General features: G+C 45.4%; 2 protein-coding genes across 2 annotated transcripts in view; one reads left to right on the forward strand and one right to left on the reverse strand.

Moving 5' to 3' along the window:
* Nucleotides 1-256: 256 nt before the first annotated feature.
* On the reverse strand, nucleotides 257-16891 carry LOC130297696 (oocyte zinc finger protein XlCOF22-like). Its single transcript, XM_056550456.1, has 6 exons — nucleotides 16881-16891; nucleotides 16355-16553; nucleotides 13908-14034; nucleotides 13760-13820; nucleotides 13222-13591; nucleotides 257-1576 (listed from the first exon to the last, which is right to left on the reverse strand). Exons 2-6 carry the CDS (start codon nucleotides 16548-16550, stop codon nucleotides 393-395), a joined length of 1938 nt encoding a protein of 645 aa, XP_056406431.1. The 5' UTR covers nucleotides 16551-16553; nucleotides 16881-16891; the 3' UTR covers nucleotides 257-392.
* Nucleotides 16891-18139, forward strand: part of LOC130308049 (zinc finger protein 420-like) — a 125091-nt gene continuing 123842 nt past the window's right edge. Inside the window, exon 1 of the mRNA XM_056552233.1 lies at nucleotides 16891-17307. The gene's annotated coding sequence lies outside the window, so the exon portion shown is untranslated. The remainder of the gene's footprint in view (nucleotides 17308-18139) is intronic.

Below are 18139 nucleotides of genomic sequence, written 5' to 3' on the forward strand. Positions count from 1 at the left end.
GAGGGACCTGACCTCCATATCACTGCTGTTCTGCTGTGAACTGTACTTTCTGCTGACCCTGCACAATTCACGTCATGGTCAGATACAGTGAAGTATATGAGTCGGGAGGCGACTTCTATCTTTTCTGCACAACGCCTGCCTCAAAGCGCTGGTGTCTGTGCAGTCGTGCAGTGATCCAGTACACAAATACCATTAGACATGGCCGCCCCCAGAAAAGGCTTTTATCATTTATAAATAATAGAACAGATCACACATAAACATTCTCTTATTTTATTATTATTCTACTTATGTTAACACAAACATAATAAAGAAAAATATAAAAGATGACACCTTTCCGCCAAATTTTCAATGTCTAATAAGTTTTGATTTCTGAAAAAAACATTTCCCACCATCTATGCATAAAATGACTTCTCTCCTGTGTGAGTTCTCTGATGTTGAACAAGATGTGATTTCTGGGTAAAACCTTTCCAGCATTCTGAACATAAATATGGCTTCTCCCCTGTGTGAGTTCTTTGATGTTTAACAAGTTCTGATTTCTGGGTAAAACATTTTCCACATTCTGAGCATGAAAATGGCCTCTCCCCTGTGTGAGTTCTTTGATGTTTAACAAGAACTGATTTCCTAGTAAAACATTTTCCACATTCTGAACATGAAAACGGCCTCTCCCCTGTGTGAGTTCTTTGATGTGTAACAAGATCTGATTTCTGAGTAAAACATTTCCCACATTCTGAACATTCAAATGGTTTTTCCTTTGTGTGACTTCTCTGATGCTGAACAAGATTTGGTTTCTGAGTAAAACATTTCCCACATTCTGAACATGAAAATGGTTTCTCTCCTGTGTGAGTTCTTTGATGTTTAACAAGATCTGATTTCTGAGTAAAACATTTCCCACATTCTGAGCATGAAAATGGCTTCTCCTTTGCGTGACTTCTCTGATGTTGTTCAAGATTTGATTTCCGAGTAAAACATTTTTCACATTCTGAGCATTTAAGTGGTATCTCCTTTGTATGAGTTCTCTGATGTTGTTCAAGATTTGATTTCCGAGTAAAACATTTTTCACATTCTGAACATGAAAACGGCTTCTCCCCTGTGTGAATTATTTGATGTTCAAGAAGACTTGACTTATTAGTAAAACAATGTCCACATTCTGAACATGAAAATAGCTTCTCCACTGTGTGAGTTCTTAGATGTTCAACAACATCTGATTTCCGAGTAAAACGTTTCCCACATTCTGGGCATTGTAAGAACTTCTCCCCTGTGTGAATTCTCTGATGTTGAACAAGATTTGATTCCTGAGTAAAACATATCCCACATTCTGCACACGGAAATGGCTTCTCCTCTGCGAGAGCTTTTGGAGGCTCAACACCCCTTCTGTGACTTTTATTTTGCTGAACATCCTGTGATGACTGAGAAGACAGGACCTGTATATAAGGATGAGATGACAGATCTTGGCTGTGAAGGGCTGAGGGTGTATCTGGGATAATGGAATGTTCTTCATATGTATCTTGTGTGATATCATCATCTGCTTTATAATCTGAAGATATAAGATTATCCTCTGATCTCCTGGTACAAGAATCTGCCAAGGATAAAACATTTCTTATTATATTTGAGTCATAACCATAAAATCTTTCCTGTATTTATCGTCTTTATAAGTGCAAAATTATCCCAGAATATGGTGGAAAATTCTCCCCATCACTCCGGTCTGTTGTGTCCGTGTATTGTCTCATCCCCCAGTCTGTCTCCACTGATGGCCCTGACTGTTCCCATGTATGTGCCCCTACCCCTGTATACACCATATGGCTTCTTCATTACATTCACTTTCATACCTACCCCCCATTTATGTGTTCAGTGGATTCTCCCCACATCGGCCCCTCTCTCCTCCCCTCCCCCATGTATGTGCCCCTACCCCTGTATACACCATACGGCTTCTTCATTACTTTCACTTTCATACCTACCCCCCATTTATGTGTTCAGTGGATTCTCCCCACATCGGCCCCTCTCTCCTCCCCTCCCCCATGTATGTGCCCCTACCCCTGTATACACCATACGGCTTCTTCATTACATTCACTTTCATACCTACCCCCCATTTATGTGTTCAGTGGATTCTCCCCACATCGGCCCCTCTCTCCTCCCCTCCCCCATGTATGTGCCCCTACCCCTGTATACACCATACGGCTTCTTCATTACATTCACTTTCATACCTACCCCCCATTTATGTGTTCAGTGGATTCTCCCCACATCGGCCCCTCTCTCCTCCCCTCCCCCATGTATGTGCCCCTACCCCTGTATACACCATACGGCTTCTTCATTACATTCCCTTTCATACCTACCCCCCATTTATGTGTTCAGTGGATTCTCCCCACATCGGCCCCTCTCTCCTCCCCTCCCCCATGTATGTGCCCCTACCCCTGTATACACCATACGGCTTCTTCATTACATTCACTTTCATACCTGCCCCCCATTTATGTGTTCAGTGGATTCTCCCCACATCGGCCCCTCTCTCCTCCCCTCCCCCATGTATGTGCCCCTACCCCTGTATACACCATACGGCTTCTTCATTACATTCACTTTCATACCTACACCTCATTTATGTGTTCAGTGGATTCTCCCCACATCGGCCACTCTCTCCTCCCCTCCCCCATGTACAGATCACATGACCTATCAACCCCCATTTATATGTTCAGTGGATTCTTCCCACATCGGCCCCTCTCTCCTCCCCCATGTACCGATCACATGACCTATCAACCCCCATTTATATGTTCAGTGGATTCTTCCCACATCGGCCCCTCTCTCCTCCCCCGTGTACAGATCACATGACCTAAGCACTTTCATCAATCACTTTAGACCATCTGATTCCATTCACTGGTCCATCTCGTCTCTTATTCTCCTGCTCCCACAATATGAAGTGTGATTAGGAGCTACAGTGCATAGTGAAAGTATTCGGCCCCCTTGAACTTTTTGACCTTTTGCCACATTTCAGGCTTCAAACATAAAGATATAAAACTGTAATTTTTTGTGAAGAATCAACAAGTGGGACACAATCATGAAGTGGAACGAAATTTATTGGATATTTAAAACTTCTTTAACAAATAAACTGAAAAATTGGGCGTGCAAAATTATTCAGCCCCCTTAAGTTAATACTTTGTAGCCCCACCTTTTTCTGCGATTACAGCTGTAAGTCCCTTGGGGTATGTCTCTATGAGTTTTGCACATCGAGAGACTGACATTTTTGCCCATTCCTCCTTGCAAAACAGCTGGAGCTCAGTGAGGTTGGATGGAGAGCGTTTGTGAACAGCTGGAGCTCAGTGAGGTTGGATGGAGAGCGTTTGTGAACAGCTGGAACTCAGTGAGGTTGGATGGAGAGCGTTTGTGAACAGCTGGAGCTCAGTGAGGTTGGATGGAGAGCGTTTGTGAACAGCTGGAGCTCAGTGAGGTTGGATGGAGAGCGTTTGTGAACAGCTGGAACTCAGTGAGGTTGGATGGAGAGCGTTTGTGAACAGCTGGAGCTCAGTGAGGTTGGATGGAGAGCGTTTGTGAACAGCTGGAGCTCAGTGAGGTTGGATGGAGAGCGTTTGTGAACAGCTGGAACTCAGTGAGGTTGGATGGAGAGCGTTTGTGAACAGCTGGAGCTCAGTGAGGTTGGATGGAGAGCGTTTGTGAACAGCTGGAGCTCAGTGAGGTTGGATGGAGAGCGTTTGTGAACAGCTGGAGCTCAGTGAGGTTGGATGGAGAGCGTTTGTGAACAGCTGGAGCTCAGTGAGGTTGGATGGAGAGCGTTTGTGAACAGCTGGAGCTCAGTGAGGTTGGAATGGAGAGCGTTTGTGAACAGCTGGAGCTCAGTGAGGTTGGATGGAGAGCGTTTGTGAACAGCTGGAGCTCAGTGAGGTTGGATGGAGAGAGTTTGTGAACAGCTGGAGCTCAGTGAGGTTGGATGGAGAGCGTTTGTGAACAGCTGGAGCTCAGTGAGGTTGGATGGAGAGCGTTTGTGAACAGCTGGAGCTCAGTGAGGTTGGATGGAGAGCGTTTGTGAACAGCTCGAGCTCAGTGAGGTTGGATGGAGAGTGTTTGTGAACAGCTGGAGGTCAGTGAGGTTGGATGGAGAGCGTTTGTGAACAGCTGGAGCTCAGTGAGGTTGGATGGAGAGCGTTTGTGAACAGCTGGAGCTCAGGGAGGTTGGATGGAGAGCGTTTGTGAACAGCTGGAGCTCAGTGAGGTTGGTTGGAGAGCGTTTGTGAACAGCTGGAGCTCAGTGAGGTTGGATGGAGAGCGTTTGTGAACAGCTGGAGCTCAGTGAGGTTGGATGGAGAGCGTTTGTGAACAGCTGGAGCTCAGTGAGGTTGGATGGAGAGCGTTTGTGAACAGCTGGAGCTCAGTGAGGTTGGATGGAGAGCGTTTGTGAACAGCTGGAGCTCAGTGAGGTTGGATGGAGAGCGTTTGTGAACAGCAGTTTTCAGTTCTTTCCACAGATTCTCCATTGGATTCAGGTCTGGACTTTGACTTGGCCATTCTAACACCTGGATATGCTTATTTGTGAACCATTCCATTGTAGATTTTGCTTTATGTTTTGGATCATTGTCTTGTTGGAAGACAAATCTCCGTCCCAGTCTCAGGTCTTTTGCAGACCCCATCAGGTTTTCTTCCAGAATGGTCCTGTATTTGGCTCCATCCATCTTCCCATCAATTTTATCCATCTTCCCTGTCCCTGCTGAAGAGGGTGATCATGGGCCTCTTGGCTGCATCTCTGATCAGTCTTCTCCTTGTATGATGTGAAAGTTTAGAGGGACGGCCAGGTCTTTGTAGATTTGCAATGGTCTGATACTCCTTCCATTTCAATATTAGCGCTTGCACAGTGCTCCTTGGGATGTTTAAAACTTGGGAAATAACTCTGTATCCAAATCCGGCTTTAAACTTCTCCACAACAGTATCTTGGACCTGCCTGGTGTGTTCCTTGTTCTTCATGATGCTCTCTGCGCTTTAAATGGACCTCTGAGACTATCACAGTGCAGGTGCATTTATACGGAGACTTCATTACACACAGGTGGATTCTATTTATCATCATTAGTCAGTTAGGTCAACATTGGATCATTCAGAGATCCTCACTGAACTTCTGGAGAGAGTTTGCTGCACTGAAAGTAAAAGGGCTGAATAATTTTGCACGCCCAATTTTTCAGTTTTTTATTTGTTAAAAAAGTTTTAAATATCCAATAAATTCCGTTCCACTTCATGATTGTGTCCCACTTGTTGTTGATTCTTCACAAAAAAATTACAGTTTTATATCTTTGTGTTTGAAGCCTGAAATGTGGCAAAAGGTCGAAAAGTTTAAGGGGGCCGAATATTTTTACTATGCACTGTAAGTTCACTTTATACTCTGTGGGGGAGATTTATCAAAACCTGTGGAGAGGCAAAGTTGCTGAGTTGCCCATAGCAACCAATTTTTCACATGCCTTGTTAAGAATGAAAGAAGTGATCTGATTGGTTGCTATGGGCAACTTTGCCTCTCCACAGGTTTTGATAAATCTACCCCAGGTGTCCAAGGGAGCTGGTTGTGACCGATGCAACGGAATTGCTGGGTCCCAAATAGCTGAGAGGATAAATGGAGGTCTCTTACCTTCAGGCAGCCTCAACAGACTGTAGTAATGGAGCGCCGATAACACTGATCAATACTGTTCTATGGCACAACATTGTTCAGTGTATGCAATCTATATAATAGTCTCCTATGGGGACTAAAATATAGTGAATAAAATGTAAAAAAAATAAATGTGAATAAGCCCCAAACCTAATAAACTTTTAATTCCCTTTCGTTTTTTACTTCCAATAGCCGTAACGCTTTACATTTTTCACCTATTTTACCTAAAAAAAAACGACGGAGCAAAAAAAATAAAAAATAAAAAAAATAAAACGCCATTTTCAACTTTTGGAGGCTTCCGATTCTATGCAGTGCACTTTTTGATAAAATGATGCATTATCTTTATTCTGTTGGTCCATTCGATTACAAGGATACACAGTTTACATGTATTTCAGTTTTATTTTACTACTTTAAAAAAATTATAAAACCTTTTGTCCGACAATTGCTAGGCTTTTTTAAGCTGTGATCTGTACTCTTTAATCGGTAAAAATCAGCAATTTTACGCCATTGACTTTACAACTTACTTAATATTATATTTAGATGTTTCAGACTTTTACACGTGCGGTAATACCACGTTTGTTTATTTTTGTTTCAATAATTTTATTTAAAAAAAAAAATAGAAAAAGTGGGGGGGGGGGAATTTAAACTTTTATTAGGGTGAAATTTTTCTAGAAAATGAAGTATTTCTCACAGAAAAGGATTGCAGTAACATATGTTTTGCTATACACATGTTTATTCCTTTTTGTGTATTGGAACTAAACCAAAAGAGAGAGGAAAAAAAGCAGATGCTCCTTTAAACTCACCTGGGGCAAGTAACGGGTGTGGGCAAAATAAAAATCACACCTGAAAGCAGATAAAAATGAGAGAAGTTCACTTAGTCTTTGCTCTGTGCATGCCACACTAAGCATGGACAACAGAACGAGAAGAGAACTGTCTGAGGACTTGAGAACCAAAATTGTGGAAAAATATCAACAATCTCAAGGTTACAAGTCCATCTCCAGAGATCTAGCTTTGCCTTTGCCCACAGTGCACAACATTATCAAGAAGTTTACAACCCATGGCACTGTAGCTAATCTCCCTGGGCGTGGACAGAAGAGAAAAATTGATGAAAGGTGTCAATCCAGGAAAGTCCGGATGGTGGATAAGCAGCCCCAAACAAGTTCCAAAGATCTTCAAGCTGTCCGGCAGGCTCAGGGAGCATCAGTGTCAGCGCAAACTATCCGTCGACATTTAAATGAAATGAAACACTATGGAGGAGACCCAGGAGGACCCCCACTATGGAGGAGACCCAGGAGGACCCCACTATGGAGGAGACCCAGGAGGACCCCACTATGGAGGAGACCCAGGAGGACCCCACTATGGAGGAGACTTAGGAGGACCCCACTATGGAGGAGACCCAGGAGGACCCCACTATGGAGGAGACCCAGGAGGACCCCACTATGGAGGAGACCCAGGAGGACCCCACTGCTGACACAGAGACATAAAAAAGCAAGACTACATTTTGTCAAAATGAACTTGAGTAACCAAAATCCTTCTGGGAAAATGTCTTGTGGACAGATGAGACCAAGATAGAGCTTTTTGGTAAAGCACATCATTCTACTGTTTACCGAAAACAGAATGAGGCCTACAAAGAAAAGAACACAGTACCTACAGTGACATATGGTGGAGGTCAATTATGTTTTGGGGTTGTTTTACTGCCTCTGGCACTTGGGGCCTTGAATGTGTACAAGACATCATGAAATCTGAGGATTACCAATGGATTTTGGGTCGCACTGTACAGCCCAGTGTCAGAAAGCTGGGTTTGTGTCCGAGATCTTGGGTCTTCCAGCAGGACAATGACCCCAAACATATGTCAAAAAGCCCCAGAAATGGATGGCAACAAAGCGCTGGAGAGTCCTGAAGTGGCAGCAATGAGTCCAGATCTAAATCCCATTGATCACCTGTGGAGAGATCTTATAATTACTGTTGGGAAAAGGCGCCTTCCAATAAGAGACCTGAAGCAGTTTGTAAAGGAACAGTGGTCCAACATTCCGGCTGAGAGGTGTAAGAAGCTTATTGATGGTTATAGGAAGCCAATGATTTTAGTTATTTATTCCAAAGGGTGTGCAACCAAATATTAAGGTAAGGGTGCCAATAATTTTGTCCAGCCCATTTTTGGAGTTTGGTGACATATTGTCCAATTTCCATTTCTTCCTCCCTCCCTTTTTTGGTTTAGTTCCAAAACACACAAAAGCAATAGACTCCTTTTCTGTGAGAAATACTTAACCCCTTAAGGACGCAGCTCCTTTTCACCTTTTTCGCAATTCTGACCACCGTCACTTTATGCATTAATAACTCTGGGAAGCTTTTACCGATTATTCTGATTCAGAGAATGTTTTTTCGTGACATATTCTACTTTATGTTAGTGGTAAATTTTCGTCGTTACTTGCATCATTTCTTGGTGAAAAATCCCCAAATTTCATGAAAATTTAGCATTTTTCTAACTTTGAATCTCTCTGCTTGTAAGGAAAATTGATAATCCAAATAAATTTTATATCGATTCACAATTACAATATGTCCACTTAATGTTGGCATCATAAAATGGACATATTTTTACTTTTTGAAAAAATTAGAAGCTTCAAAGTAGAACAGCAATTTTCAAAATTTTCATGAAAATTGCTAAATCTGAAGGGACAGATGTTACAGAACTACAACTTCCAGCATGCCTGGGCAGTCTAGGCATGCTGAGAGTTGTAGTTTGGCAACATCTGGAGGGCTACCGTTTGGGCACCACTGTAATAGTGGTCTCCAAACTGTGACCCTCCAAATGTTGCAAAACTACAACTCCCAGCGTGCCCAGACGGCATCTTCTTTTCAGGTACCGGCCGCCATCTTCTCCCCCCGTTCTGCCCGATATCCAGGGGTTGGCAGAGCGGGGGCGGGGGGTTTCCATGGCAACCCCCTGTCGTGCACTGCTGATAGGGATGACCCTTAATTTTCTAATGACTGATCAATATATTAACCCCTTAAGGACTGAGCCCTTTTTCACCTTAAGGACTCAGCCATTTTTTGCAAATCTGACCACTGTCACTTTAAACATTAATAACTCTGGAATGCTTTTAGTTATCATTCTGATTCCGAGATTGTTTTTTCGTGACATATTCTACTTTAACATAGTGGTAAATTTTTGTGGTAACTTGCATCCTTTCTTGGTGAAAAATCCCAAAATTTTATGAAAAATTTGAAAATTTTGCATTTTTCTAACTTTGAAGCTCTCTGCTTGTAAGGAAAATGGATATTTCAAATAATTTTTTTTTTTTATTCACATATACAATATGTCTACTTTATGTTTGCATCATAAAATTGATGAGTTTTTACTTTTGGAAGACACCAGAGGGCTTCAAAGTTCCGCAGCAATTTTCCAATTTTTCACAAAATTTTGAAACTCGCTTTTTTTCAGGGACCAGTTCAGGTTTGAAGTGGATTTGAAGGGTCTTCATATTAGAATTACCCCATAAATGACCCCATTATAAAAACTGCACCCCCGAAAGTATTCAAAATGACATTCAGTAAGCGTTTTAACCCTTTACGGGTTTCACAGGAATAGCAGCAAAGTGAAGGAGAAAATTCACAATCTTCATTTTTTACACTCGCATGTTCTTGTAGACCCAATTTTTGAATTTTTGCAAGGGGTAAAAAGGAGAAAATTTTTACTTGTATTTGAAACCCAATTTCTCTCGAGTAAGCACATACCTCATATGTCTATGTTAATTGTTCGGCGGGCGCAGTAGAGGGCTCAGAAGGGAAGGAGCGTCAAATGGTTTTTGGGGGGCATGTCACCTTTAGGAAGCCCCTATGGTGCCAGAACAGCAAAAACCCCCACATGGCATACCATTTTGGAAACTAGACCCCTCGGGGAACGTAACAAGGGGTAATGTGAACCTTAATACCCCACAGGTGATTCACGACTTTTGCATATGTAAAAAAAAAAAACATTTTTTTACCTAAAATGCTTGGTTTCCCTAAAGTTTTACATTTTTAAAAAGGGTAATAGCAGAAAATACCCCCCAAAATTTGAAGCCCAATTTCTCCCGATTCAGAAAACACCCCATAAGGGGGTGAAAAGTGCTCTGCTGGCGCATTACAGGTCTCAGAAGAGAAGGAGTCACATTTGGCTTTTTTGAAGGAAATTTTGCTCTGGGGGCATGCCGCATTTAGGAAGCCCCTATGGTGCCAGGACAGCAAAAAAAAAAACACATGGCATACCATTTTGGAAACTAGACCCCTCGGGGAACGTAACAAGGGGTAAAGTGAACCTTAATACCCTACAGGTGTTTCACGACTTTTGCATATGTAAAAAAAAATAAAAAAATGTACCTAAAATGCTTGGTTTCCCCAAAAATTTACATTTATACAAAGGGTTAAAGCAGAAAATACCCCCCAAAATTTGAAGCACAATTTCTCCCGATTCAGAAAACACCCCATATGGGGGTGAAAAGTGCTCTGCTGGCGCACTACAGGTCTCAGAAGAGAAGGAGTCACATTTGGCTTTTTGAAAGCAAATTTTGCTCTGGGGGCATGCCGCATTTAGGAAGCCCCTATGGTGCCAGGACCGCAAAAAAAGCCCACATGGCATACCATTTTGGAAACTAGAGCCCTCGGGGAATGTAACAAGGGGTTAAGTGAACCTTAATACCCCACAGGCGTTTCACAACTATTGCATATGTAAAAAAAATAAAAAAAATGTACCTAAAATGCTTCTTTTCCCAAAAACTTTATATTTTTAAAAAGGGTAAAAGCAGAAAATACCCCCCAAAATTTGAAGCCCAATTTCTCCCGAGTACGGCGATACCCCATATGTGACCATTAACTGTTGCCTTGAAATACGACAGGGCTCCAAAGTGAGAGCGCCATGCGCAATTGAGGCCTAAATTAGGGATTGCATAGGGGTGGACATAGAGGTATTCTACGCCAGTGATTCCCAAACAGCGTGCCTCCAGCTGTTGCAAAACTCCCAGCATGCCTGGACAGTCAACGGCTGTCCGACAATACTGGGAGTTGTTGTTTTGCAACAGCTGGAGGCTCCGTTTTGGAAACAGTGGCGTACCAGATGCTTTAATTTTTATTGGGGAGGGGAGGGGGGCTGTGTAGGGGTATGTGTATATGTAGTGTTTTTTTACTTTTTATTTTATTTTTTGTGTTAGTGTAGTGTAGTGTTTTTAGGGTACAGTCACACGGGCGGGGGTTCACAGTAGTTTCTCGCTGGCAGTTTGAGCTGTTGCAGAAAATTTGCTGCAGCTCAAACTTGCAGCCCGATACTTACTGTAATCCTCCGCCCATGTGAGTGTACCCTGTACATTCACATTGGGGGGGACCTCTAGCTGTTGCAAAACTACAACTCCCAGCCTGCGCTGACAGACTGTACATGCTGAGAGTTTTAGTTTTGCAACAGCTGTAGGCACACTGGTTATGTATCACGGAATTTGTGACCTTACTCAGTGTTTCAAAACCAGTGTGCCTCCAGCTGTTGCAAAACTACAACTCCCAGCATGTACGGTGCATGGTGTAAGGTGACTGCTGGGAGTTGTAGTTTGCAACAGCTGGAGGCACACCGGTCGTGAAACACTGAGTTAGGTAAAAAAAAAACTCTAAGTTTCACAACCAGTGTGCCTTCAGCTGTTGCAAAACTACAACTCTCAGCAGTCACCGACAGCCAACGGGCATGCTGGGAGTTGTAGTTATGCAACCAGCAGATGCACCACTACAACTCCCAGCATGCACTTTAGCTGTTTGTGCAAGCTGGGAGTTGTAGTTATACAACAGCTGAAGGTACACTTTTCCATAGAAAAAATGTGCCTGCAGCTGTTGCAAAACCATAAGTCCCAGCATGCCCATAAGGGAATGCTGGGAGTTGTGGTGGTCTGCCTCCTTCTGTTGCATAACTACAGCTCCCAGCATGCCCTTTTTGCATGCTGGCAGCTGTTGCTAAGCAACAGCAGGAGGCTGTAACTCACCTCCTCCTGCTGCTGCTCCATCGCAGGCTGTCCCTCGCCGTCGCCGTCGCTCCTGGGGCCCCGATCCCAACATTGACGCCGGGGATCGGGGTCCCCAGCACCCGGGGTCGTCTTCCCGCACCCGCTCACGCCCTCCGGAAGAGGGGCGGAGCGGGTGCGGGAGTGACACCCGCAGCAGGCGCCCTGATTGGTCGGCCGGTAATCCGGCCGACGAATCAGGGCGATCGTGAGGTGGCACCAGTGCCACCTCACCCCTGCAGGCTCTGGCTGTTCGGGGCCGTCAGAGACGGCCCCGAACAGCCAGTAATTCCGGGTCACCGGGTCACTGGAGACCCGATTGACCCGGAATCGCCGCAGATCGCTGGACTGAATTGTCCAGCGATCTGCGGCGATCGCCGACATGGGGGGGCATAATGACCCCCCTGGGCGATATGCCGGGATGCCTGCTGAATGATTTCAGCAGGCATCCGGCTCCGGTCCCCAACCGGCTAGCGGTGGGGGCCGGAATTCCCACGGGCGTATGGATACGCCCTGCGTCCTTAAGGACTCGGGATGCAGGGCGTATCCATACGCCCTGCGTCCTTAAGAGGTTAATATTAAAATGCCATTAAAATGCTGCTGGAAAAATATCTGTTCCCTTACCCTTTATCCCAGATACATCAGAATGCTAAATACAAAACATTTCATCTTATCGCTTTGCCCTTTCACTAAGACTAAAGCCTTGGGATGGAGACTCTGAATACAGGACGTCTAAACATTGGACTTCATGGAAAGATGAAGAAATCTCAAGCTGGAAGTCTTACAAGATAAAGACTTATGCTACGCCACAAATGACTAATCAGCAAATAGGATGACGCATAGTTTTATCCTTCAACTCTATACACAATATTTGAACAACCAATCAGAATGTAATATGCTAGTTGTGATGTCATAATTTACCCTCCTACTTTGCACAATGTTAAAACCAACTGTTTCTTCCTGAATAAAAGAGAACTCTTTTGGGAGAAGCAGAGCTTCCTGCCAAGAAAGAGTGTATATCAACATATCCTGTGTGGTGTATATCTTTTTGTGTCGACACTTATCAAAGTGTATAGCAGCCAGGTCAATCACATTTGAAAAGCCCCCACTCGATCCATCCTTGACACTGCCATTGGTTAGAACTCATTTCTGACTAATGGCAGGGGATAGGAGGAGATCGCAGCTCTGCAACCTCGCTCCTATCCATCAGGATGATCGGGGCTGTCACTGACAGCTCCGATCATCCCTATTTTCCGGGTGATCGGGTCACCCGATCAGCCCGGAATAGGAGAAAATCGCATGTCTGAATTGACATGCTATTTCCTGCGATCGACGAAATGGGGGGGGGGGGGGGGGAGGGGGTCTCAGGACCCCCCTGGGCAATGTGCCGGGATGCCTGCTGAATGATTTCAGCAGGCATCCCAGTCTGGTCCCCAGCCGGCTAGCGGCAGGGACCGGAATTCCCATGGGCGTATGCATATGCCTTACGTACTGAACAGGTTAATTTTCTAGAAAAAATTCAGGGCTGCAAACATTTATGGCCATGACTGTAACTCTTCTCTGCATTTAGTGGTTACTACTCACCTGGGTAGTTACCTGTAGGAATGTCCTCCTTATACTTCTCATCACCGCTCACATCTCTCTCTTCTTTCTTTATGTCTGTAGCATTAATATAGATCAGATCTTTCACTGTAGTAATGTCCTCCTTATACTGCTCATCTCCGCTCACAACTGTCTTTTCTTCTTTTATATCTGTAGCATTAATACAGAACATATCTTTCCCTGTAAAAATGTCCTCCTTATACTGTTCATCACCCCTCACATCTGTCTCTTCTTTCTTTATGTCTGTAGCATTAATATAGATCATATCTTTTCCTGTAGGAATGTCCTCCTTATACTGCTCACCACCGCTCACATCTGTCTCTGGAGCATTAATATTGTTCGGATCTTCACCCTGATTCACAAGATGTGGAAAAAATATATTATAAAAGTCATCAGACAGTAGGAGAAGTCACGTGGGATGTTATAGATGAGAAGGAGATGAGGAGTCATGGAGGGTGAGGGGACTGACCACAAGAGCTTCACAGCCCTTCTACAGATCATAGGGAATATCTCCATCTACCTGATCATCCTGTGGAAGAAGAGGACGGGGACACCTCTCTGGTGCTGTTCTCTTACTGGATCTGACTGTAGGGAACACATACAGAGACTGAATTCATTCTTTACATACAAATAATGAGAGGACGTGTGTATATAGTCATGTCTATTACCTGGTGATGTGAGGGGCTGCTGATCCTCCATCATGACCTGATCCTTGTACTGATCCTTGTGTCCTTCTACATACTCCCACTCCTCCATGGAGAAATAGACCGCCACGTCCTGACACCTTATAGGAACCTGACACATAATGATACAGTCATCACCCCGACCCCTCCAGTGGTGTTACTGTATAATGTCCCAGCATTCCCAGCAGTGTCACCTCTCCAGTCATCACCAGACCCCTCCATTACTGTATAATGTCCCAGCATTCCCAGCAGTGTCACCTCTCCAGTCATCACCAGACCCCTCCATTACTGTATAATGTCCCAGCAGTGTCACCTCTCCAGTCATCACCAGACCCCTCCATTACTGTATAATGTCCCAGCAGTGTCACCTCTCCAGTCATCACCAGACCCCTCCATTACTGTATAATGTCCCAGCATTCCCAGCAGTGTCACCTCTCCAGTCATCACCAGACCCCTCCATTACTGTATAATGTCCCAGCATTCCCAGCAGTGTCACCTCTCCAGTCATCACCAGACCCCTCCATTACTGTATAATGTCCCAGCAGTGTCACCTCTCCAGTGATCACCAGACCCCTCCATTACTGTATAATGTCCCAGCATTCCCAGCGGTGTCACCTCTCCAGTCATCACCAGACCCCTCCATTACAGTATAATGTCCCAGCAGTGTCACCTCTCCAGTCATCACCAGACCCCTCCATTACTGTATAATGTCCCAGCATTCCCAGCAGTGTCACCTCTCCAGTCATCACCAGACCCCTCCATTACTGTATAATGTCCCAGCAGTGTCACCTCTCCAGTCATCACCAGACCCCTCCATTACTGTATAATGTCCCAGCATTCCCAGCAGTGTCACCTCTCCAGTCATCACCAGACCCCTCCATTACTGTATAATGTCCCAGCAGTGTCACCTCTCCAGTCATCACCAGACCCCTCCATTACTGTATAATGTCCCAGCAGGGTCACCTCTCCAGTCATCACCAGACCCCTCCATTACTGTATAATGTCCCAGCATTCCCAGCAGTGTCACCTCTCCAGTCATCACCAGACCCCTCCATTACTGTATAATGTCCCAGCAGTGTCACCTCTCCAGTCATCACCAGACCCCTCCATTACTGTATAATGTCCCAGCAGTGTCACCTCTCCAGTCATCACCAGACCCCTCCATTACTGTATAATGTCCCAGCATTCCCAGCAGTGTCACCTCTCCAGTCATCACCAGACCCCTCCATTACTATATAATGTCCCAGCAGTGTCACCTCTCCAGTCATCACCAGACCCCTCCATTACTGTATAATGTCCCAGCATTCCCAGCAGTGTCACCTCTCCAGTCATCACCAGACCCCTCCATTACTGTATAATGTCCCAGCAGTGTCACCTCTCCAGTCATCACCAGACCCCTCCATTACTGTATAATGTCCCAGCAGTGTCACCTCTCCAGTCATCACCAGACCCCTCCATTACTGTATAATGTCACAGCAGGGTCACCTCTCCAGTCATCACCAGACCCCTCCATTACTGTATAATGTCCCAGCAGTGTCACCTCTCCAGTCATCACCAGACCCCTCCATTACTGTATAATGTCCCAGCAGTGTCACCTCTCCAGTCATCACCAGACCCCTCCATTACTGTATAATGTCCCAGCAGTGTCACCTCTCCAGTCATCACCAGACCCCTCCATTACTGTATAATGTCCCAGCAGTGTCACCTCTCCAGTCATCACCAGACCCCTCCATTACTGTATAATGTCCCAGCATTCCCAGCAGTGTCACCTCTCCAGTCATCACCAGACCCCTCCATTACTGTATAATATCCCAGCAGTGTCACCTCTCCAGTCATCACCAGACCCCTCCATTACTGTATAATGTCCCAGCAGTGTCACCTCTCCAGTCATCACCAGACCCCTCCATTACTGTATAATGTCCCAGCATTCCCAGCAGTGTCACCTCTCCAGTCATCACCAGACCCCTCCATTACTGTATAATGTCCCAGCATTCCCAGCAGTGTCACCTCTCCAGTCATCACCAGACCCCTCCATTACTGTATAATGTCCCAGCAGTGTCACCTCTCCAGTCATCACCAGACCCCTCCATTACTGTATAATGTCCCAGCAGGGTCACCTCTCCAGTCATCACCAGACCCCTCCATTACTGTATAATGTCCCAGCAGTGTCACCTCTCCAGTCATCACCAGACCCCTCCATTACTGTATAATGTCCCAGCATTCCCAGCAGTGTCACCTCTCCAGTCATCACCAGACCCCTCCATTACTGTATAATGTCCCAGCAGTGTCACCTCTCCAGTCATCACCAGACACCTCCATTACTGTATAATGTCCCAGCAGTGTCACCTCTCCAGTCATCACCAGACCCCTCCATTACTGTATAATGTCCCAGCAGTGTCACCTCTCCAGTCATCACCAGACCCCTCCATTACTGTATAATGTCCTAACGGAGCAAATGCTCGCTGGGGCTCTAATTGAACCGATTTCTTGATTGGAGCATGACCCTGTCATTGTGCATCTCTCAAACTGTGGATCCAAACTGTGAAACGACCCCTTTCTGGCAGGCCACTTCCCCTTTTTTGAGGTTTGTAGGTTTATTTTGTCGCATTGTGCCGCATTTTGGCACATAACCTGAGAAAACAGGTCAGGTTTACAATAGTAAATCAGGGCCATTATCTCAGAATTACATTATCTCAGAAAATAAATTTTTTTCTATTTGGAGATGTGTTCTATTTGCTTATGTCATTTATACTCGCTGTGTACCCATTTATCCATGCGCCATTTGCCGCATGTGTATTTTGTGGAGATATCTTTATTTTATGTGATTTTTGTTAAAAACACAGTCGAAAAAAAATAAAGGTTTGTAGAGGGTGCAGAGGCGTAAATGTACTGTGTCCTTAAAGGGTTAATAACAAATATCCCAATAATCCTGATCTGACAGCGACAGCACACACCTACCTGTATCTGTAGAGGAGCCGTGTGCTTACAGGACCTGCGATGATGTCACCGTCATGTGATCAGTCACATGGAGGTGGAGGGGAGGAGGAGTCACATGACACAACAGCAGTGACTGCCCCACCAGGACCTGCTCTTTATCTTTTACATGCTGGAGGTGTAGGACCTGTTAAGATGTCACAATTTTGTCACATGTGGTGGTTGCTAAAGGACGTTTGATTGTTGTCATGTGATCAGTCACATGATGAGGTGCAACTCAGCAGTGCAGCATAGAAGGGATGCCGGTAAAGGACCTGTGATGATGATCATGTGACCAGGAGGGTGTATACACTGATCATGTGACTCCTGTTCCTCCACCATGTGACTGATCACATGACGGGGACATCATAGCAGGTCCTTACAGGTCTCCTGTACAGCTCTGCAGGTGGAGGTATGTGTATGGTCACATCAGGAGCGCTGCCAGGCCTTTGCTTTTTACTTTTAACTCCATCAAAACCTGGCAGTTTTGACCTTTAACCCTTTGAGGATGCAGCTTTTTTTCTTTTTTGCATTTTGTCTTTTTCCTTCTTGCCTTTTAATAGTTTTAAAGAGGTAGTCCGCTGCTGAAAAACGTATCCCCTATGAGTTGCTGGCCACCGGCGCTAGAAATCTGTACTGTACTACAAATAACGTTTCCCGGGCTCTGGTACCGTCTTCACTGTCCTGCGCTGCTGTCCTCTTGCTATTTCCTTGGGACGGGAAAGTTCACAGAGCCGCCAGCCTATCATCGGCCGGGGCAGGACATCGCTGAGCGTTGTGTATGAAGCCGGCCTGCTCCATACATGACAGTGGGCTCAGCCTATCATTGGCCGGGGCAGGACATCGCTGAGCGTTGTGTATGAAGCCGGCCTGCTCCATACATGACAGTGGGCTCAGCCTATCATTGGCCGGGGCAGGACATTGCTGAGCATTGTGTATGAAGCCGGCCTGCTCCTTACATGACTGTGGGCTCAGCCTATCATCGGCCGGGGCAGGACATCGCTGAGCGTCGTGTATGAAGCCGGCCTGCTCCATACATGACAGTGGGCTCAGCCTATCATCGGCCGGGGCAGGACATCGCTGAGCGTTGTGTATGAAGCCGGCCTGCTCCATACATGACAGTGGGCTCAGCCTATCATCGTCTGGGGCAGGACATCGCTGAGCGTCGTGTATGAAGCCCGCCTGCTCCTTACATGACAGTAGGCTCAGCCTATCATCGGCCGGGGCAGGACATCGCTGAGCAT

The sequence above is a fragment of the Hyla sarda genome, chromosome 1 (genome assembly GCF_029499605.1).
Source record: "Hyla sarda isolate aHylSar1 chromosome 1, aHylSar1.hap1, whole genome shotgun sequence".
In the NCBI taxonomy this organism is placed as follows: Eukaryota; Metazoa; Chordata; class Amphibia; order Anura; family Hylidae; genus Hyla; species Hyla sarda.

What these genes read in the sequence shown, in the direction of transcription:
- LOC130297696 (XM_056550456.1), bottom strand. Translation starts at nt 16,550, where the DNA reads ATGTGCCAAAATGCGGCACAATGCGACAAAATAAACCTACAAACCTCA. An exon ending in GCAGCCCCTCACATCACCAG is followed by an intron (nt 13,821 to 13,907) that starts GTAATAGACATG and finishes CCCTACAGTCAG; the next exon opens with ATCCAGTAAGAGAACAGCAC. An exon ending in TCCTACAGGTAACTACCCAG is followed by an intron (nt 1,577 to 13,221) that starts GTGAGTAGTAAC and finishes TATCCTTGGCAG; the next exon opens with ATTCTTGTACCAGGAGATCA.